The sequence below is a fragment of the Trichechus manatus genome, unplaced genomic scaffold (assembly GCF_000243295.1).
Source record: "Trichechus manatus latirostris isolate Lorelei unplaced genomic scaffold, TriManLat1.0 scaffold00057, whole genome shotgun sequence".
Lineage (NCBI taxonomy): Eukaryota > Metazoa > Chordata > Mammalia > Sirenia > Trichechidae > Trichechus > Trichechus manatus.
In genome coordinates this window covers 4,053,817-4,075,535 of record NW_004443993.1, presented here as the reverse complement: position 1 = coordinate 4,075,535, position 21,719 = coordinate 4,053,817, and the positions used below count along the sequence as shown (strand labels likewise).

At 46.0% G+C, this 21,719-nt stretch overlaps 1 protein-coding gene across 1 annotated transcript in view; it reads right to left on the bottom strand.

Moving 5' to 3' along the window:
* The window catches only part of LOC101356310 (mucin-16-like), a 139,859-nt gene that overhangs the window by 94,634 nt on the left and 23,506 nt on the right, over window positions 1-21,719 (bottom strand). The window contains 6 exon segments of the mRNA XM_023733070.1: window positions 83-1,375; window positions 6,337-6,450; window positions 8,085-9,809; window positions 9,862-11,053; window positions 11,055-11,532; window positions 11,570-13,751. Of these exon segments, the coding sequence (XP_023588838.1) occupies window positions 83-1,375; window positions 6,337-6,450; window positions 8,085-9,809; window positions 9,862-11,053; window positions 11,055-11,532; window positions 11,570-13,751 (6,984 nt within the window).

The window sequence follows — 21,719 nt, the reverse complement described above, 5'->3', positions numbered from 1 at the left end:
ATGGAATCAGTCAGAGTTCCAAGAGCTGGGCTGATTTCTTCCCCAGAACTAGTGACCAATGAGGTCACCATCCCTGGTAAACCTGGAGAGACAGTAAAAATTGAAACAGCTGAACTGACTTCTGCCCTGGAATGGGTGACTGGTATGGCTGTAGTCTCTGTTTCGTGAAGGGAATCAGTCATAGTTGGAATAGTTGTAGTAGTTTCTGCTTCAGAGCTAGTGACCAGTGAGGTCACCATATCCAGGACACCAGGTAAGACAGTCAGAACTGGAACAGCAGAGCTGGCTTCGTCCCCAGGACTGGTGGTCATTGAAGGTGTGCTGTCTGCTTCACTGTGGGAAACATTTGGGGTAGTCCTGCGAACATTTGGGCTGGTCTCTGTAGGATATGTGACTGATGCGGCTGCTGTATCTGGCTCACCAGGGGAATCAGTCATAGCTGGGGTAGCCATGCTGGTCTCTGCCCCAGAACTAGTGACCAGTGAGGTCACCATCCTCTGCTTACTAGAGGAGACCGTTGGAGTTAAAACAGCTGAACTGGTCTGTACCCCAGGATGAGTGGTCAGTGAGGCTGTGGTCACTGATTGACCTGGGGAATCGGTCATAGCTGGAATACTTGTATTAGTCTCTGCCCCAGAACTAGTGACCAGTGAGGTCACCATCCCCTGCTCACTAGAGGAGACAGCTGGAGTTGAAACAGCTGAACTGGTCTGTGCCCCAGGATGAGTGGTCAGTGAGGCTGTGGTCACTGATTGACCTAGGGAATCAGTCATAGATGGAATAGTTGTACTGGTGTCTGCCCCAGAACTAGTGACCAGTGAGGTCACCATATCCAGGACACCAGGAGAGACAGTCAGAGTTGGAACAGCTGAACTGGCTTCTGCCTGAGAACTGGTGGCCACTGAGGGTGTGGTGTCTGATATGCTGTAGGAAATATTCAGGGTTGTCCTGGGAACAGTTGGGCTGGTCTCTGCAGGATGGGTGACCCATGAGGTTGTTGTCTCTGGTTCACGAGGAGAATCAGTCAGAGCTCCAAGAGCTGGGCTGGTCTCTGCTGCAGAACTAGGGACCAGTAAGTTTGTGGTCTCTGGCTCACTCTTGAAAGCAAATGGAGTTCTCCTGGGAACAGCTGTGCTGGTCTCTGCCCCAGGCCAGGTGGCCAGCGAGGCTGTCATCTCTAGAACATTGGGAGAAACAGCTGGGGTTGTGATGATCAGTCCTGTTGTGCTGGAGGTGGCTGTGTCACCTGATGTCCTGAGGGCAGTCAGTGTTCCCGAGGTGCCAGTGGAGGGAGTGGTCGGAATCGCTGTGCCTCCTGTGACCTTCAGAGCTGTGACAGTGGTCTCTGCCCTCTCTGTCCCTCTTGTGGGTAGTACTGTAAATTGGGGATAAGCACAAAATTTGGACAAGACCAAATTACTTACTGGACTACAAATAACTTGTTTTTTCTCCACTGTCTCTCAGTTATTGCTACATGGGATACACCTGGGATGCTTCTGGAATGGGAAAGGGGCCTGTGATTGGCATTCACCTACCTGTCCTGCCTAATTTTGGGTTAAAAGTCCTCCACAGACTCTTGATCAGACTAGTCCACTCCCTGCTCCCAAATATTTTCTGTACTCTCCAGCCTCTGAGCCTTTGTTCAAGCTGTTCTCTCTGCCTGACACACCCATACCCCATAGATTCTTACATTCTGCCCTTCTTCAAACCCAAGCTCAAACCACCTTCACAAATTCACATCAGAATTCATCTTCTCCACCTCTCAGTATTTCCTTATCACACTCTCTGAACCTGTTCTGTACCACCCCTCACAGTCTGCTCGGTAATAGCTATTAATGTCTGAGTGCTTGGCATATAGTAGGTGCTCAACAAATATTTATTGAATGAATGAATACATGGATGGATGGATGGATAGATGTGGATGGATGGATGGATGCATAAAGTGGTCTCCTCTGACTTGACAGAGATCATGTATCATAGTGTCTGAGAACTTGGGCTCTGGAATAAGACAGTCTGGCTCTTCTGCTAAATAAATGTGTGGCTCTTTATATTACCAAACCTTATAGACTTCCATTTCTCACCTATAAAGTGGGGATAGGTATGGGGTCGTCTCAGGGGGTTGTCAGAAACGCACCAAATGTAGTGCCTGCTGGATCACAATAATACATTACTACTGTTACTCCTACCACTACTATCTACCACTACTTCTGTTACTACTGCAGTTACTATAACCATTACTACTACCTGCCATTACTGCTGTTATTACTACTGTTACTGTTATTACTCCTCTCTATTATTATTACTACTGCCATTACTACTACTATTATCACCTACCATTACTAGTGTTATTACTGTGGTTACTACTACTATTACCTACTACTGCTGTTATGAGTCAGAATTTACTCAACAGCACACAGCAATAACTGCTACTATTACTGTCTGCTGCTAGCACTGTTAGAATGCCTACTGCTACTACAAAGTAAACGTTTGCTGAATTAAATTCACCAGGAATTACACTAGTCTAGTACCAGAGCTGGCCAAGGGGATGGAAATACAGCCTTTGAAAAAGAGTAAAGTGGCATTGGCTGAGACAGCAACTACTGATCAGGCCTTCAGAAAATGGCTCCCAGGGAGGAGAAAAAACACCTGGAGGCTCCTCTAGAAAGACCACAAAGTCTGCTGGAGTTCATTGCAGGGAGAGGGGAAAAACAAAGGCGATTTTGACTCCCATGATGGGTCAGGCCTGCCAGTGGTACACACCAGTATCCCTGGTGTAGCTGAGAATACCTTAAAGACCTTATTTCTGAGAGTGCACATTCAGTTCTTTATATGTATTTGATGATGATGATGAGGAGGAGGAGGTGCAATGGCAAAGACTCTTACATGCTTTGAAAGGTCCCTGGGTGGCACGAGCAGTTTGCTCTCAAATACCAACCGAACGATTGGTGGTTTGAACTCACCCATCGGTGCCACAGAAGAAAGGCCTGGTGATCTGCTTCTGTAAAGATTACAGCCAAGAACACCCTATGGAGCAGTTCTACTCTGTAACACATGGGGTCGCCATGAATCAGAATCGACTCAGTGACAGTGGGTTTGTTTTTTTTTTTTTTTTTTTTGCATGCTGATCTTTTTTTCCTCGTAAGAACACTAAATGGTATGTCCTGTTAGTCTTGTCATTTAACAGAATAGAAAACCTGAACTCAGAGACCATCAGCTACTGGCTGATGACATGGAAATCTGAAAAGAGTTGTCTGAGCCCTAAACCCATGCTCTTAACCACTGCATTATATTAACTCCCTAACTGAATTCCAGGACCCACGGGGGCTAGGATGGAAAGAGAAGAAAGTGAGGAGAACACCGTCCATCTAGGATTTTACAAGCGCGTCCTAGTTCAGTGGTTCTCAATCGGGAAATTTTGCCCCCAGGGGACACTTGGCAATGTCTGGAGACATTTTTGGTTGTCAAAACTGTGTGTAGGGAGGTGCTACTGTCATTGAGAGGGTAGAGGCCAGGGATACTGCTAAACATCCTACAATGCACAGGACAGCCCCCCCCCACCACAAAGAATTATCTGGCTCCAAATGTCAGTAGTGCCAAGAGGAGACAGTCAACTCTCTAGATTGAAAGGAGCCAATGAGTGTGGCTCGCTATCCCTAACAAACTTTGCCATTTCCTATTTTTAAATCCATTTTCCAGTGGCCATGCCCCACTCATGTCCTGCCAGCACTCAGCATTCCAGTATAGGTCAAGGGGGCGGGTCCTACTGTAGCCCCTGTGACTTCACACCTGAGGTGTGTAGGACAGGCCAGACATGCTAGGGGTCAGCACCTACTAGGAGCCAGCGGCCACCCACCGAGATGGAAGGAGTTGGATGGTAAATACCCCAGCCACCTTGCCCGTTGGGTAGGACAACTCAGAGGTGTTCTGCACTATCTCCGAGAGGTCCCCATTGGGACTGACACTCTGTTGCTCATAGCTGTGACCTGCTCATGAATGCCCCCTGCATTGGCTCCTTCCCCTTCTCTTATCTGCCTCCCCTTCCAGTGCTTCTGGAATCATCTGCCACTTAAGATAAACTTGTTATTGTTGGCCCCCAACTCATGGTGTTTCCATGCAGTATGGAATGAAACATTGCCGGGTCCTGCGCCATCCCTACGGTGGGTTGGGGATCGAACCATTGTGATCCATAGGGTTTTCACTGGCTGATTTTCAGAAGTTGGTCACCAGGCCTTTTATTCTAGTTCATCTTAGTCTGGAAGCTCCACTGAAACCTGTTCAGCATCATAGCAGCATTGAGAGATGGGTGGTAGCTGTGCTAACGTGCATTGGCTGGGAATCGAACCTGGGTCTCCCGTGTTGAAGACCAGAATTCTACCACTGAACTACTAATGCCTCATTAAGATAAACTACTTGCCCACATATCCTAGACTCAGCATCTGCTTCTGGGGAATCCAACCTAAGATATCTGGGTCACAGGATAGGATGAATACCTGGCTGGAGGTGACTCTATCCAAAGCCACTTAGGATGAATCTTAAAAAAACTTCCAAAGTGTGCTGGTAAAATAGTCTGCTCTATAAATTCCTTAGGAGTAGCTTATTATATATGGGAAGCTTTACCTTTTAGCCACGCAGCGAGGAAGACCCCTTGCTATCTACACCTGCAACTTTTAAACTCTTGTGCAGAACAGAACTCTGTGAAATGTTAGTAGGGACCTTTCAGAGAAGAAATTATACAGTCAAATAATTGTGTAAAACCCTGGATTGAACAAAGCTCAGCAAGTTTTTTTATAGTAAACTGGTAAACCAGTTGCCGCTGAGTTGATTCTGACTCATGGTGACCCCATGTGTATCAGAGTAGAACTGTGTAGAAAAAGATAGGGTTTTCAATGGCTGATTTTTCAGAAATCAGTTGCCAGGCCTTTATTCTGAGGCACCTCTGAATGGACTCAAACCTCCAACTTTTCAGTTATCAGCTGAGCATGTTAACTGTCTGCACTACCCAAGGACTCCCTTCTTTACAGTAGGATTTCTTTAATTCAGAGTCTTTAATATACTTACATGTGTTATGAATCTCTTAAAAAGAAAAAACCAAACCCGTTGTCATCAAGGTGATTCCGACTCATAGCGACCCTATAGGACAGTAGAACCACCCCACTGGGTTTCTAAGAAGTGCCTGGTGGATTCGAACTGCCAGCCTTTTTGGTTAACAGCCAGAGTTCTTAACCACTACACCACTAGGGTATGGGTCTCTAAGAAGGAGCAAAATGTTTGTCAAAATTTTTTGACCACAGACTTTGTCTTCTTTTAAAGGACATTCAAGCATTATCAAGCCTTAGAAGGTTTTCCGAATGTTGTTTTCTGTCCACCTCACCAGCCTCATATCCCACCATCACCCCTTTATATTTTATGTTGTAGCAAAGGTGAGTGATTTGTACTACACCAGACATTCCCTTCAGAAGAGGGGCCTGGTGATCGACTTCCAAAATTCAGCCATTGAAAACCCTGTGGAGCACAGATCTACTCTGACACACATGGAGTTGGAATCAACTCAACTCCAACTGGACTGGAAAACACATTCCCTGGTATTGTTTTCCTCTGTGTCCTTGCACACTGCTCTCCCTTCTGTCCAGAACACCCTCATAGGCTCCCTCTGTCTCCCTGGTAAACTCCTACTTATCCTTTAAATCCCTGTTCAAACATTACCTCCTCCAGGAATCCTTCCCTCTGTGGTTCAAATATATTTCCATTACCTAGTTTTTAAAATTGCATCATAATTATTTTGTTCCTTTGCTGTCTTCTCTGCTGGACTGAGAGCTCCATGGGTGCAATGCCAAAATATTTTTATCTTTGTGGTCTCAGTTCATTGCGTAGTCTCTACATATAAACCCATAACTCATTGCCATCGAGCCGATTGCGACTCATACTAACCCTGTAAGACAGAGTAGAACTGCTTCATAGCATTTCCAAGGAGCGCCTGGTGGATTCAAACTGCTGACATTTTGGTTAGCAGCCGTAGCACTTAACCACTACGCCACCAGGGTTTCTTCTCTACATATAATAAGTAGCCTATTGATAAGTGTCTTCAGAATTAAGTTAAATTGGGCTGTATTCGTGAAGTTGACATATCTGACCTGAAGCTAAACTCACTTAACATATTTTGAGGGAAAGCAAAATGGTAAAAGCCATCTGGTAACCATTAGACAAAGATTTAGTTTAGACAAGGAAGCCAAGGCAGCCCCACACAATTCTCTATAAAGAAAAAAGTATTTCATCTCTCTGGAACAGGAAACAGGGCCACAAGTGGAACTACTAGGAAGTAAACAAAATTGTACATACCTCTATGAATAACAGATGACGTGGATGCCTGAGGGAAACTAGTTGGTCCTGTGGTATCTCCATGTGCTGCTTTATTGGGTACCTTTGTGATAGGCTTCACTATGCCATCAGTCCCTGAAGGTGAAGGTGGGGAAGAAACACGGGGTAACTATTCTTATCCAGAAGAGCACTGTCTAAATGGATCCACTTAAATGACTACTCAACACAATTCTGTTCAAATCCTTCTATGTGAACTTGAGTCAGAGCTACATATCATGGGTGTCTACACTCATCACAGATCCATCCATCCACCATATTCTTCCATCCTTCCAGCCATCCCTGGATCTACCAATCTATTCTTCCATCCTTCCTTCTAGCCTTCAGTCATTCCTCCCTCTTTTCCGTTTTCTTTCACCCCTCTTTCCTTCAATCTTTACTTCCTTTCAACATTCCTTCCAGTCTTCCTTCCACCCTTCTTTCCTTCAGTCTTCTTTTGATCCTCTCTTCCATTCATCCTTCCTTCTTTTCATCTTTCTTTATCTCCAGCCATCCATCCTTCCTTCCATTTTTCTCTCTCCTTTCTTCCTTCCACCCACACTTCCACCTTCTTACCATCCCACTCACTACTTACTGAGCACCGATGAAGGAACTACTAAGCCATGTTTTAGGACATGGGTCAATAGCCATCAATGTGTCTGACTTTACTGTGAGTTGTTAAAATTGTGAGAGGGAATCAAAGTCATCCTCCTGTAGACATTGTCTGGAGAAGTAGGTGCTGGAATAGTTAGAGGCCCTCTCTGGTCTTGAGTCCAGAACAAAAGTTGGGGCCAAATTCAGCCCTTTCAGAGGAATGTAATCCCCAAGGGGTTCCTTCCTTCGTCTACCAATCTCCTGGTAGTGGTGTTTCTTCTCTTAGGTCTTGGGTCCCTCCCATATCCTCAGGTACTTTGTTGGCTCAATTTTAATTTGCTCACCTTCTTCTTTAACCTCTTCCTTGATTTTTGACTCTTTGTTGTCAATATATAGAGAAATGCTTCCTTTAATCTATGTAATATTTTAGCTTTTGTCCTAATCCCCTCCACTCCACTGATATTCTCTTCATTAGAATCCCTGAGGACTCCTATGTTACCAAAGAACTTCTCACCTCATTTCAACTTGGCTACTCTTTAGCATTTGATAAAACTAACCACTCCTCGTTCTTAAAACTCACTCTGTCACGCCATACTCTCTTGCTTTTCCTCTTAATCTCTCTGACCATTTCTGCTTAGCCTAATTGCTAAGAGCATGGATTCCCAATGTCAGATAATTTGAGCTCTTATCCTAGTTCTGTCACTTAGCTGTGTATCTTGAGAAAGTGACTTAACCTCTCTGCGTTTCAGTTTCCTCATCTGTAAAATGGGCTTATAATAGTAACTACTTCAGATACTATTGCAACGAGGATTAAATAACTTAGTATAATAGTGCTTGGCACAAAAGAAGCACTGTATAAACAATGTTATTATTGTCATTGTCATTATTAGTAGTAACTACTAGTTAGTAATGTTAGAGCACCAATTATGTACTATAATTTTCAATTATTTGCTTATTTATCTTTGTTTCCATAAAGTTTAAACCAAGTGCCTGGAACTGAGACTAGATCAACAAATACTTGCTGGAAAGAATTTTTGGTATAGGGATAAACTCCTAATTAACTCCTTTTTACCTCTCGGAAAAGGAGCCATTTCCTATGAGCCTCCAGGAATGGGAACATAGGAACTGTGGGTCCTTACTTGTCAAAGGTGCTGAGTGTGAAGGAATTTGAGAACCATTTGTCACTGTTCCCAAGTCAACACTCTCTGTTGTTTTGGTATCCTCAAGGGGTAATAAAGATGTCCTGATTGGCTGGTTCCATGTCTCCAAAGTACTGGCCATCACCAGGCATCCTTTAGCAGTGCTGCTCTTTGCACCAAGGCTGGTCCCCACTGTATGTGGGGCAGCTGGTGAGGAAGTCATCCCATGGAGGGTGGGGCTGGTTGAAGAGTCAGTGGTAGTAAAGGTGGAAGAAGGGAATGGTGTTTCAGCCAGTGAAGGCAGGTTTTCTGCAGTGGTGGAGACAGTATCAACTCCAGGGCTTGACTCTGTCCTAGAGAATGGATTGGCTGAGAGGGCAGCTGAGCTGGTGCCTGGAACTCTAGCTGTGGCAGAGGAAGCCATGGCCTCTGGCAGAGAAGGGCTCATTGTGTCAGCTGGGATGGTCTCAGCTGAAGGAGGCATATCTGTGCTCAGGTGACGAGTGCTTCCTGGTACAGATGCACTAAGGTTGGATTCTGGGAGGGAAGTTACCCCAGTAGACCCAGTAACAGAGGGAGAAGCATAAAGGTGAGTGATTGTTTCCACAGGAATTTCAGGTAACTGCGAAGATGGAGACTGATCTGGGATTGATATTGTTACAGAAGAGGTGGTATCTGTCTTTGGTTCCTTCAAGAGATGAGTGGGCACAGGAGTTGCAGGTGTGTGTGATGGTATGGCTCAGCTACTGTCCAGAGACATGCTAGTGTCCCTCAATCCAGGAGTCAGATGGGAAAGTGGTGCTGTCTCAAAACTTGCGGTCTCCAAAGAGGCAGGTATTGACATGGGAATAGTGGTGTCCCCCATTGTAAAGGCAGTAACCACTGGATACGTGGTTCTGGATGGCTCTGAATGGATCAGGACTGCGGAACCTGATTCATGTCCAGAACTGGTGGTCATCACAGTGGTCATTGTATTTGTGGAAAGGTGAATTGCCTTTATATTCATGGTGGTTTCTGAAGTGGACTTTATCTCAACTGAAGTGTTGCTCAAACTTGAAGGTGAACTGATGCCTGGTTTCAAGCTTGTGCTCAACATTGTTGAGGTTGTGACTAGGTCAGAGGTGAGAGGTGAGGTAACAGGAAGAGAAGAGGAGGGACTGGACTCTGGTAATGTGGATGAAACAAGGGAAGATGAGGTTGTGGCAGGGATAGGTGATAGGGAATATAAAAAGCTGGTTTCTTCCACAGAGGGAGGGCTCGACACATCCTTAGGACCTCTGTTCATAAGAGTGGTCATCTCTAAGTGTGGAAAATCCTGAGCAAAAACCGAGGGGGTCTTTACCCATGAGGCTGTGGTTAATGTGTTCAAGGTAAGTGTACCTGTTTGAGGGGTGAGCGTCATTCCTGCAGTATCTTTCATGAGAAGGGAGGTTGAAGGGCTGATACTGCCTTCTGTCACTGTATCAGTAGAACTTTTGGACTGATCAGGGCCTGGGTTGGATATTCTGTCAGAGGATATGAGTCCTATCCTGGAGACCTCAGTATTAGTAGCACCAGTGGACACTTGAGCAGGGAGAGGGTTTATATCTGTAGCTGAGATAGTCGGCTGGGAAGTGGTGTACTCGGTCATTCCAGGGGTCAGGGAGGAAGTTGACTCACTCTCAATCCTTGTGATCTCATAGAAGACAGGTGTTAACGTGGAAACAGCGGAAGTAACCAGTGGAGCTGTGGCCCCAGAGGGCCTTGAGGAGGCAAATTGGGTCCCTTCCAAGGAGACTGGATAGTGTGTCCAAGCTAAGTGCATCCAGTGATGCAGTAGGCTCAGGAGAAACAGTCTGTGTGGTTAGGGTTTTGTGTGTAGACCCTGTCATGAGAGGGGAGATAGAGGGTCTACTGCTGGTTCCTGAGAAGATTTCTGGGGACCACGTTGACTGAGTAGAACCTGGAATGAGTGTTCTATCAGAGGATGGAATGTCTGTCTTGGAGAGCTCAGTAGTAGCAGCACCTGTTGATACATGGGAAAGAACAGTGTATGTCTCAGAAGGTGAGTTGGTTCGTTGGGAAGTGTTGGTTTCTCTCATTCCAGTAGTAAAGGAGGAAAGTGGCATTGTCTCAATCCTTGTGGTCTCAGAAGATGCAGGTTGTGATGTGGGAACAGTGAAGTCTACCATCCTGGAGGTGGTAGCCACTGGAGATGTGACCCTGGAAGGCTCAGAGTGGGCCAGGACAAAAGAAAGTGATACATGTTCAGAACTGGTGGTCCCAACTGTGGCCTTTGCTGTGTTTGTGGAAGGGTGAATTGCCCCTGTGTCTGTGGTGGCTTCAGAAGTGGTCAATATATCCCTTGAGGTGCTGCTTATGTTTGGAGGTGAACTGTTGCCAGGTTCCAAGCTTGTCCCCAAACTGGCTGTGGTCTTCACTGGGCCAGAGGTCAGAACTGAGGTCCCAGGATGAGGAGAGGAGGGACTGTTCCCTTGTAACATGGAGGACACAGAGGAAGGTGAGGTCGTGACAGGAGTATGTACCATGGAAGACAGAGATCTGGCTTCTTCCACAGAGGGAGGGCTCAACACATCTTGGTGGTTATCTCTGAGTGTGATCTGAACGTGGTCATCTCTGAGAGTGGTCATCTCTGACTGTGGAAAACCCTGAGTCAAAACTGAGGAGGTCCCTGTCCCAGAATTTGTGGCTGATGTGTCCAAGGTAAATGCACCCTGTGACATAGCTCTAGGAGGACCTGTTGTGGTGGCAAAGGTTATTCCTGCAGATTCGGTCCTGAGATGGGAGATAGAGGGATTGGTGTTGCTTTCTGTAGGTGTGTTGGGAGACATTTTGAAATGAGTAGAGCCTGGGATGGATGTCCTGCTAGAGGAGATGGTTTCTGTCCTGGAGACTTCAGTAGCAGCACCAGTGGACACAAAGAAAAAGACAGTGCTTGTATCTTTAACTAAACTGGAATCTAGTGATGTTCTTGGTCTCCCTCAGTCCATGGGTCAAGGAGGAAGTTGACTCTGCCTCAATCTCAGTGGTCTCATAGTATTCAGTGAATGATGTGGAAACACTCATCTCCCCCATGATAGAGGTTGTATCTATATGAGATGTGACCCTGGGTGGCTCTGAAGGGGCTGGGACCAAGGAATGTAGCTTATGTCCAGAACTGGTGGTCCCCACGGTGGCTGCTACTGTGTTTGTGGAAGGGTGAATTGCCTCCATATCCTTGGTGGCTTCAGAAGTGGTCAGTATGTCACTTGAGGTGCTGCTCAAATTTGGGGGTGACCTGGTGCCAGGTTCCAGGCTTGTGACCGACATGTCTGTGGTCTTCACTGGGCCAGAGGTGAGAACTGAGGTCTCAGGAAGAGGAGAGGAGTGACTGCCTCCTTGTAAGATAGAGGATACAGGGGAAGGTGAGCTGGTGGCAGGAGTAGGTGCCTGGGAGTAGAGAGAACTGGTGTCTTCAGTAGAGGGTGTGCTCATTCTTGACACATCCAGAGGATCTTTGCTTTTGAGAGGGTGTGCTCATTCTTGACACATCCAGAGGATCTTTGCTTTTGAGAGTGATCATCTCAGAGTGTTGAAAACCATGAGTCACAGCTGAAGGGGTTCCTAGCAAGGAGGCTGTGGTTGATGAGTCCAAGGTAAGTGCACCCTGTGATATAGCCCCAGGCTCATCTGTTTGGGTGGTGAAGGTCATTCCTGCAGATTCCATCCTCAGAGGCAAGGTAGAGGAGATGGTGTTGCTCTCTGTAGTTATGTCAGTAGAACCTTTGGATTGAGCAAGACTTGGGTTTGATATTATATCGGTGGCTATGATTTCTAGCTTGGAGACCTCAGTAGTTTCAGTACCAGTGGACACTTGGAAAAGAACAGGGATTGTCACTGTGGTTGATCTAGTTGTGCCAGATTCCAAGCTTGTGCCCAACATATCTGTGGACTTCACCAGACCAGAAGTGAAGACTGGGGTCACAGGTAGCAGAGAGGACGGGCTGTACCCTTGTAATGTGGACAATATAGGGGAAGGTGAGGTTGTGGCAGGGAGAAAGGACAAAGAAAAGGAAGAGCTTGTTTCTTCCACAGAGGGAGTTCTGGTCCTTGATACATCCTCAGAACCTTTGCTCATGAGAGTGGTCATCTCTGAGTGTGGAAGACGCTGAGTCACAACCGATGGCATCCCTGCCCAGGAGGCCATAGTTGATGTGTCCAAGTTAAGTGCACCCTTTGAAATAGCCCTGGAAGTACCCGTTTGTGTAGTGAAGGGCATTTCTGCAGATTCTGTCCTGACAGGGGTGTTAGAGGGGCTGGTGCTACTCTGTATAGATGTTTTGGGAGAAGATTTAAACTGAGTAGGGTCTGTGATGGATGTCTTGCTAGAGGAGGTGAATTCTGTCCAAGACACTTCAGTAGTAGCAGTACCAGTGGACATATAGGAAAGGACAGTGCTTGTCTCTGTGACTGAAGTGGTCATTAGAGAGGTGCTCATATTCTTTAGTCCAGGAGTTTTGTTGGAGATTGTCTCTGTCTCTAGTCTATTGATTTCAGAGAAGGCAGACGTTGATGTGGAAGTAGTGGTGTCACCCTTGGTGGAGGCAGCATCAATTGGATTTATGGCCCCAGCGGGCCTTGAGAAGGGTAGTTGGGTCCCTTCCCAGGAGCCTGTGGTTGATGTGCCCAAGGTAAGTGCACTCAGTGATGTATCCCCAGGAGGACTTGTCTGTGTAGTGAAGGTCATGTGTACAGATTCTGACATGGGAGGGAAGATAGAGGGTCTACTGCTGGTTCCTGAAGGGATATCCAGGGACCTTGTTAATTCAGTAGGTCCTCGGATGAATGTGCTATCAAAGGAGGGAAACTCTGTCCTTGAGAGCTCAGTAGTAGCAGTATCCATGCACATATGGGAAAGGACAGTGCTTTTCTCTTTAGTTAAACTGGTCCTCTGGGAGGTGCTGGTGTCCCTCAGTTCAGAGGTTTGTGAGTAAGTTGGCTCTGTCTCAATTCTGGTAGTATCAAAAGAGAGAGGTGTTGATGTGGAAAAAGTGGTGTCCTCCATTGTGGAGGTGGTAACTACTAGAGATGTGACCCAGGATGGCTCTGAGTGGACCAGGACAGTGGAATGAGGTTTCTGTGTAGAATTTGTGGTCCACACACTTGTCTCTGCTGTGTTTGTAGAAGACTGAATTGCCTCCTTGTCAGTAGTGGGCTCAGAAGTAGCTATTCTCTCATATGTGCTGTTTTTCCAACTTGGGAATGAACTTGTCCCGGATTCCAAGCTTGTGTCCAGCAGATCTGTGGTCCTCAATAAGCTTGAGGAGTCAGTAACCTTCTTGATTGTCCCTCTCAAGCCAGGAGAGACACTTAGCACCTCAGTGTTCAGAGATGCGCTTGAGGCTATTTCTTCCCTGGTCCAGGAGTCAGATGTAGCTCTTGGTTCTGTTTTAGGAGTACTTAGCCCATGTCCCTGGGGAGTTGGATCTGGAGTTCGTTTTGTGTATGACGTCATACCCAGAGTTGTTGCTGTTGTTCTGGACACGTGCCGTGGAGTTGCAGAAGTTGTGGTGGGAGGATAGGTAGAACTCTGTTCTGCCTCTCTGCTGGTGAGAACTTGACTCCCTGAGAAAGTGACTTCATTGCTACTTACCATTGCATCAGGTGTGACCCCACTTGTAATGCCTCCTATAGAGAGGAGCAGCTGGGAGGTGGATGGGCTGATCATGGTCTCTAAAGGGAGTTTTTGGGGAGTTGTACCCCCCTGAGGAGCTGAGGTAGTGATTGTGGCTGACCCGGATCTCCCAGTGATCCAGTCAACAGTGGACAGAGGATCAGGCAGAGGAGTGTGCAGAGGGGTATTGGTGTCAGTCGTTGTAACTGGATGGTCTGTAGAAGGCACTGAAACAGGCAGGGTTTCTGTTTCTGTTGAACTGGGAGACCAACTTGTGCTCGAAATGTCAGGAACTGAGGTGCTCAGCCCCTGTACACCAGAAGAAGTTGAGATAGGCATAGAGTCGCGTGTCCGAAGGACTCAGTGTTCTCACATTTGTGTGTATCTTTTCAGCTGAAGCAGAGGAGGATGGAGTGGCCAGTCTTGTTCCAGTGATAGTCATTTGGCCATGAGGAGCAATCCTGGAGCTCGAAGTAGTGGTTGATGCTGAGGATGAAGTTGTCCCTACTGCAGAAAATGCCTCAGGAGAAGCTGTGACTTCCAGATTTGAAGCCAGGCCTGTGATAGTCCAGGGGCCTGATGTTGGGGCAGAAGCAGCTCTGGAGGGCCAGTGGGGAGGGTGCCTTAGGGCAGCTGTGCTGATCTCTGTGGCCACGATACTGTCTGTAGTGCTTACACTTCCCTCTGGGCTGGGCATGGTAGTCTGAACTGAGCTTATTCCCATGGTGATGATGCTGGTGGTGACAGCTGGAGTAGGGGCACCCCCAGTGCTCGTTCTTACAGATGGGGTCTGTGATAGTTGCCCAGGTGTAGAGGCACTGTCACTAGTCACTACACTTGTGGTGGCCACCAGACTCTTAGGCTCCATTGAGGGGAGTGTGATAGATGGTGAAGAGCCTATTTTTCCTCCTGAAGCATTGGTTGGGCTGATGATGGGTTGGCCTTTATCGGTCAGAGACACTAGTGAAATGAATTGGGCTGTGGACTTGGAAGTGATGTGCAGTGTATCTGTGGCCTCAGAGAATGTACCGAGAGTCTGCTCACTCCCAGCTGTGTGCTCTGACCATGGGCTAGCAGATGAATAAGTCCCATTCACAGGTCCACTTACCCACCGTTCAGCTGCAATTGTCTTTTTACTCAGGACGGTGGAAGGAATGACAGTGGTGCTGACCCATTTGCTGGTGCTAAGTTCAGATGTATCTGTCACTGAGCTCATGGTTACCCTGTGGGTAGTTGCAGAGTCTGGAGTGATCGCAGTCTCCCATGCCAGTGGAAGATGTGCTCAAAGGAACATGGGTATCCGTTGTGGTCCCTCTAGTGAGTCCAGGCCACTTTGAAGACAGAGATATGCTGCTTTGCTTACCAGTCCCTATAGTGGCTCTAGGAGTTGTCCACCATTCAACTGTCACTGTCTTTCCACTCAGGATAGTGGAAGGAATGAACGTGGTGCTGACCCATGTTCTGGATCTAAGTTCAGACTGATCTGTCACAGAGGTTGTGGTTAGCTTTGGGATTGTAACAAAACTTGTTGCAGAGTCTTCTAGGTCAGTGGAAGCTGTGCTCAGAGGAACATGTGTGTCCACAGTGGTCCCCCCAGTAGGGTCAAACCACGTGTACAACTCGATTCCAACTATCTTGGGAGTCTGAGCAGGGCTGCTTTCCTTACCAGTCCCTGTGGTATCACTAGGATTTGACTCTGAGAGGAAAGAGGACACTGTGCCCCATGACTGGCTGGTCCCTCTGGGTGTCCCAGAATAGGGGCTGGCCCAAGTCTCAGATGGGGGTGGGGAGAGGGAAACCCTTTATGTAGGCAGTATTTGTTCTGTTGGTGACTCCACTGGCACTGTGACTCCTGTGTGCAGGTGAGGGAGTCTCATGCTGCCACTCTCTGTGGCCCTGGACTGAAGGGTAGGCAGTGCCACCATGGTATCTGTGGGAGAAATTTCTGTCAGAGTCTCCCTTGGAGACGTTCTCACAGTGGATCTGGTCTCTGGGCTGCTGCTGGGCTCCTTGAAGCTTGTTATTTATGAGGTCTTCAGGTGTTCCTGGGCTTCTGGTGGGCAGGCCTGTGACTAGAACAGCTCTTTAATTAGGAAGTATGCAAGGAGGTGGAAGGGGAGTTCTTCTGGTTTCGATTTTCTTTCCTCCCTCCTTATAATCTATTGGATACATCCTCTGCCCATATTCTGGCCCTCTAAAACCAAACTCATCGCCATTGAGTTGATTACCATGCATGGTGACCCCATGTGATACAGAGTAAAACTGCTCCGTAGGATTTTCTTCACTATAATCTTTACAGAAACAAATCACCAGGCCCTTCTTCCACAGCACCACTGGGTGGCTATGAACCACCAACCTTTAGGTTAGTAGTTGAGTACAAACTACTTGTGCCACCCAAGGAACTTCTAGCCCTCCAGACTGCAGGAATCATTTTCTATCTGTATGTCTAACGCAAGGTATAACACATTGGTCTCTTGCTGGTTTGAAGAGCTAATTTTGGCACTAGAAGTTTCTGTCTGCAGCATGGCCTCTACACAGACCTATCTACATGGCTATTATCATAGTGAAGGGTAAAGATTTCACTCAAGAATGAGGAAGAATATCTTTCTTCTTTTACTCCATTTTTCGTCCTTGGGACCAGGATTTAATCAACCTATTTGAGTCTGATAAACTGCCTTTCTCCCTAGGGCCACAAAACTTTTTTGTCTCTTAAGGAACACTAAGCTTCTGTCAAGAGTGATGGAAAAATTTGGGAATGGTTAATGGTACTGATTGAACAACATGACGATCATATTTAATGTCACTGAACTGTACCTTTGAAGATTGTTGAAATGGAAAGTGTTTTGTTATCTATAAATTCAACACAATAAAAAATGGTTAAAAACTAAAACAAAAACTTAGTATCTAATTGAAAGCACGCTCCATCGTTGGGCTTCAGTAGACTAGGGGAAGAGGAAATGGGACGGCTTACTTCCTGTATATTTTTATTTATTTTCCTCCAAGTCTCTCGTCGCCTTAGAATTGTTTTGTCTTCCAGCACTGAAGGACATACCACATGACTGCTTCAGGAATCAGGACAACTGTCCTCTTCAGCCTCACCACCTCAAGTGAAAACTCCTCTCAACTGCAGGCTATGTATTTAAAGCCACAAAAAAGGTCCACAATTCTTTCGTCTTTTACTGCAGTCTGTAAATTGTCGTATAATGCAAATCTACATTATCTCATGTTCACCCTTCTCCTTCACTCTCAACCTCTGACCTTACTGATGGTCTGTGATCTAGGAAGCCACTTCACCTTTATTCGGGGTATGTGCAGAGAAATGATCTTGTGTCATCTCCTAACGGTGACATAATTGACTTCTGATCACATACATTAACAAAGTAGAAGCAATCAATGTTAAGAGTGAATAAAATCTCAGTGTAAAAATATTATCAGTAGCCTCTGTGTATAATAGCAGGAAGTCACCCTCACAGAGGAGTTCCTGGGTGGTGCAGATGGTTAACAAGTTGGGCTGCTAACTAAAAGGATGGAGGTTCAAGTCTACCCAGAGGCTTCTCAGAAGAAGGGCCTGACAGTCTACCTACTAAAAATCAGCCCTTGAAAACTCAGTGGAGCACAGTTCTGTTCTCACAGACATGGAGTAATCATGAGTTGAAAACAACTCGGTAGAAACTGTTTGTTTTTTTAATCCTCACCTACCAGAACCCAGGATTTAAAGAATCAAAGGCTTTATTACAGAGACCAGGAGGAAATACCGACATAGAGCGCACAGATGGTCATACGTACCCAGATCCAAATTGACAGTAGTCATCAGAAATGTGGGATCATCGGTTGACCACGTGATATCTCCATGTGCCCCTTCTGTCAGTGACTCCCTAGTTGTGATCACTACAGACTGATCAGGCCCTGAAGGAGAAGAGGGTAGAAGTGTCAGTCATGCATTTCCTCAGAATACATGTCCACAAGGAGCACTCTCACATCTCAAAGAATAAGTCCCTAAAATTCTCAAGATGGCTTGGATCATATTGAGCTGTTGATGATGGAACTACTGGTGAGATGTGGTCTCAAGCAGAAAGCACTTTAGAGATATCCTGTCTCCATCACTTACAATATGTGAATTCAATATCACTTAGTTTTTCTTTCCCATATTTGGACTTTAAGTAAAATCAGGATAATATCATAGAATCCTATCAGATTAGTGAACATATATAAATAACATTTTTTGATTACTGACTCTGTTTTCCTTTAACATTCTTTTAGAACAGTTGTCATTGCATACTTCATACCTGGGATGGGGAAAGTTAGACTCTGACTGGGAGGAAATGAATTTGAGGTTAAAGATGCTTAAAGTCCCACTAGCTTCTAATAGAGAATAGAATGACCATAGTAGTGGTGTGGAATTAGAAAGGAGAGTTTCGGCAGGAATTTTCTTTTTTCCCCATTCAGCCATACCTGCCAAACCTGAGGACCCCAATGCAAAGGAAGTCAGGAACAGTGGGTTCTTACTTGTAAATGGGATGGAATGATCAAAGGCTGGAGTGGAGCTGGGCTCTACAGCAGGGGAACTCTCCTCAGTGGCTGTAGTCTCAGCTATGTCAGATGTGGGTGGTCTGTTCCCAGCCACGGATGTGGAGATGTCTACAGAGGTCATCTCAGTGGTCCTGTCCTCTCCTGTAGCAGTGCTCAGGGACTCGGAGGAGCCTTCTGGGAAACCAGTGACTGGAACAACTGTGGTTTTCAGGGAATGACTGTTTGTGGATGATGAGGATAGTGTCATGCCTGAGGTAGGAGGAGGTGAAGTGGGGTTCCTGGGCCCCCCTATTTCAGAGGAACCAGAGGAAGTTGAGGTTAATCTGGAGACTGGCACTTGTGAAGAGGTTTCTTCTTCAGAAGAAGGGCTTGTCTGTGGCAGAACTTCTGGTTGTCTCCTCATAGGAGTGGTCATCTTTGAGGGTGGAAGGTCCCCAGTCACAGCTGATTCATCTGTCACAGAGGTTACAGTTACCTTTGGGATTGTAATAAAGCTTGTTGCAGAGTCTTCCAGGTCAGTGGAAAATGTGCTCAGAGGGACATATGTGTTGACTTTGTTCTTCCCAGTGGGGTCAAGCCACGTATACAAGTCTATTCCAGCTGTCTTGGAAGTCTGAGCAGGGCTACTTTCCTTACCAGTCCCTGTGGTATCACTAGCATTTGACTCAGAGAGGAAAGAGGACACTGTGCCCCATGACTGGCTGGTCCCTCTTGATCTCCCAGAGTAGGGGCTGGCCCAAGTCTCAGATGTGGGTGGGGAAAGTGAGAACATTTCTGTAGATACTGTTTGTTCTGTTGGTGACTCCACTGGCACTGTGACTCCTGTGTGCATGTGAGGGAGTCTCGTGCTGTCACTCTCTGTGGCCCTGGACTGAAGGGTAGGCAGTCCCACTGTGGTATCTGTGGGAGAAGTTTCTGTCGTACTCTCCCTAGGAGAAGTTTCCACAGTGGATCTGGTCTCTGGGCTGCTGGTGGGCTCCTTAGAGCTTGGATTTATCTGATCTTCAGGTTTTCCTGGACTTCTGGTGGGAAGGCCTGTGAGTAGAACAGCTCTTTAGTTAGATGTGCAAGGATGTGGACGGGGAGTTCTTCTGGTTTTGATTTTCTTTCCTCACTCCCTATAATCTATTGGATACATCCCCTGCCCATATTGTGGTCCTCTGAAACCACACACATTGCCTTTGTGTCAATTCTGACTCATGACGACCCCATGTGAAACAGCTGAACTGCTCCATAGGATTTTCTTCACTAAAATCTTTACAGAAGTAGATGACCAAGCCCGTCTTTCGTAGCACAGCTGGGTGGCTACGAATCACCAACTTTTAGGTTAGTAGTTGAGTAGAAACCTCTCGTGTCACCCAGGGACCTTCTGGCCCTCTAGATGGCAGGAATCATTTTGTTTCTCTGTGTCTAACATGGGGTACAATCTTGGTCTCTTCTTGGCTTGGAAGAGCTCATTTTGGCTCTAGAAGTTTTTATCTGCAGCATGGTCTCTACACAGACCTATCTACATGGCTGTTATACTGAAGGGTAAAAAATTCACTCAGGAATGAGGAAGAAGCTCTTCCTTCTTTTACTCCATTTTTCCTCCTTGAGACCAGGATTTAATCAACCTGTTTTATTGTGATAAACTGCCTTTCTCCCTAGGGCCACAAAACTTTGTGTCTCTTACAGGACACTGAGCTTCTGTCAAGGGTGGTGGAAAAAATCGGGAATGGTCAATGGTACTGGTCGAACAACATGACGAACATATTTAATGTTGCTGAACTGTACATATAAAGATTGTTGAAATGGGAAATGTTTTGTTTCTGTATATCCACCACAATTAAAAAATGGTTAAAAACAAGAACATAACATAGTGTCTAATTGAAAGTTAGCTCCATGGTTCAGTTTCAAAAGACTAGGGAAAGAGGAAGATGGGGTGTCTTACCTCTTGTATGTTTTTATATTCTTCCAACTCCCTAATTACCTTAGAGTTCTTTTGCCCTCCAGCGTTAAAGCACATACCACATGACTGCTTCAGCAATCAGGACAACTGTCCTCTTCAGCCTCACCACCTCAAGTGAACACCTTCTCTCAACTGCAAGCTTTGTAGTTAAAGCTACAAAAAGGGGCCACAATTCTTTCATGTTTTGTTGCAGTCAGTAAATTGTCCCATAATGCATACATACATAATCTCATGTTCACCCTTCTTCACTCTCAACCTCTGACCTTACTGATGGTCTCTGATCTAGGAAGCCACTTCACCTTTAGTCAGGGGATGTGCAGAGAAATGACATTGTGTCATCTACTTAGGGTGCTATGATTGGCTCCTGATCAGATACATTAGCAAAGTAGAAGCAATGAAAGTTAAGAGTGAATAAAATTCTCGTGTAAATATGTTATCAATAGCCTCTGTGTATAATAGCAAGAAGTCACCCTCATGTAGGAGTCCCTGGGTGGTGCACCTGGTTGACATGTTTAGCTGCTAACTAAAAGGATGGAGGTTCAAGTCTACCCACAGGTATCTCAGAAAAAAGTCCTGGTAATCTACTTCCTCAAAATCAGTCACTGAAAACTCTATGGAGCACGGTTCTATTCTCACAGACATGGAGTTGCCAAGAGTTGAAATCAACTTGATAGAAACTGTTCGTTTTTTGAATCCTGGTTTACCAAAACCCAGGATTTAAGGAATCAAAGGCTTTATTCCAGAGACTAGGAGGAAATCCCACGTAGAGTGCACAGATGGTCATACGCACCCAGATCTAGATTCATGGTAGTCACCGGGGACGTAAGATCACCGGTTGACCACGTGGTACCTCCATGTGCCCCTTCTGTCAGTGACTCCCTAGTTGTGATCACCACAGAATCATCAGGCCCTAAAGGAGAAGAGGGTGGAAGTGTCAATCATGGATTTCCTCGGAATGCATGTCCACAAGGAACACTCTCACATCTCAAAGAAAAATTCCCTTGTTGGCATAAAATCAAATCCTCAAGATGGCCTGCATCGTAGTGAAGGCAGAGCTGTTGTTGATGGAACTGCTGGTGAGGTGTGGTCTCATGCAGAAAGCACTTTTGAGATATTCTGTCTCCACCACTTATAATATGTGAATTCAACATCACTTAGTTTTTGTTTCCCATGTTTTGGACTTTCAGTAAGTAAAATCAGGATAATATCACAGAACCGTATCAGATTAGTGAACATATATAAATAACATTTTTGGATTACTCACTGTCTTTTCCTTTAATATTCTCTTAGAGGCGTTGTCATTGTGTAGTTCTTAGTTGGGATGAGGACAGGTAGATTCTGACTGGGAGGAAATGAATTTGAGGCTAAGGATGCCTAAAGTGTCATTAGCTTCTAATAGAGAATAGAATGACCATAGTAGTGATTGATGTGGAAGCAGAAATGAGAGTCTGAGCAGGAATTTTGCTTTCTCCCCTTTCAACCGTATCTACCAAACCCCAGGACC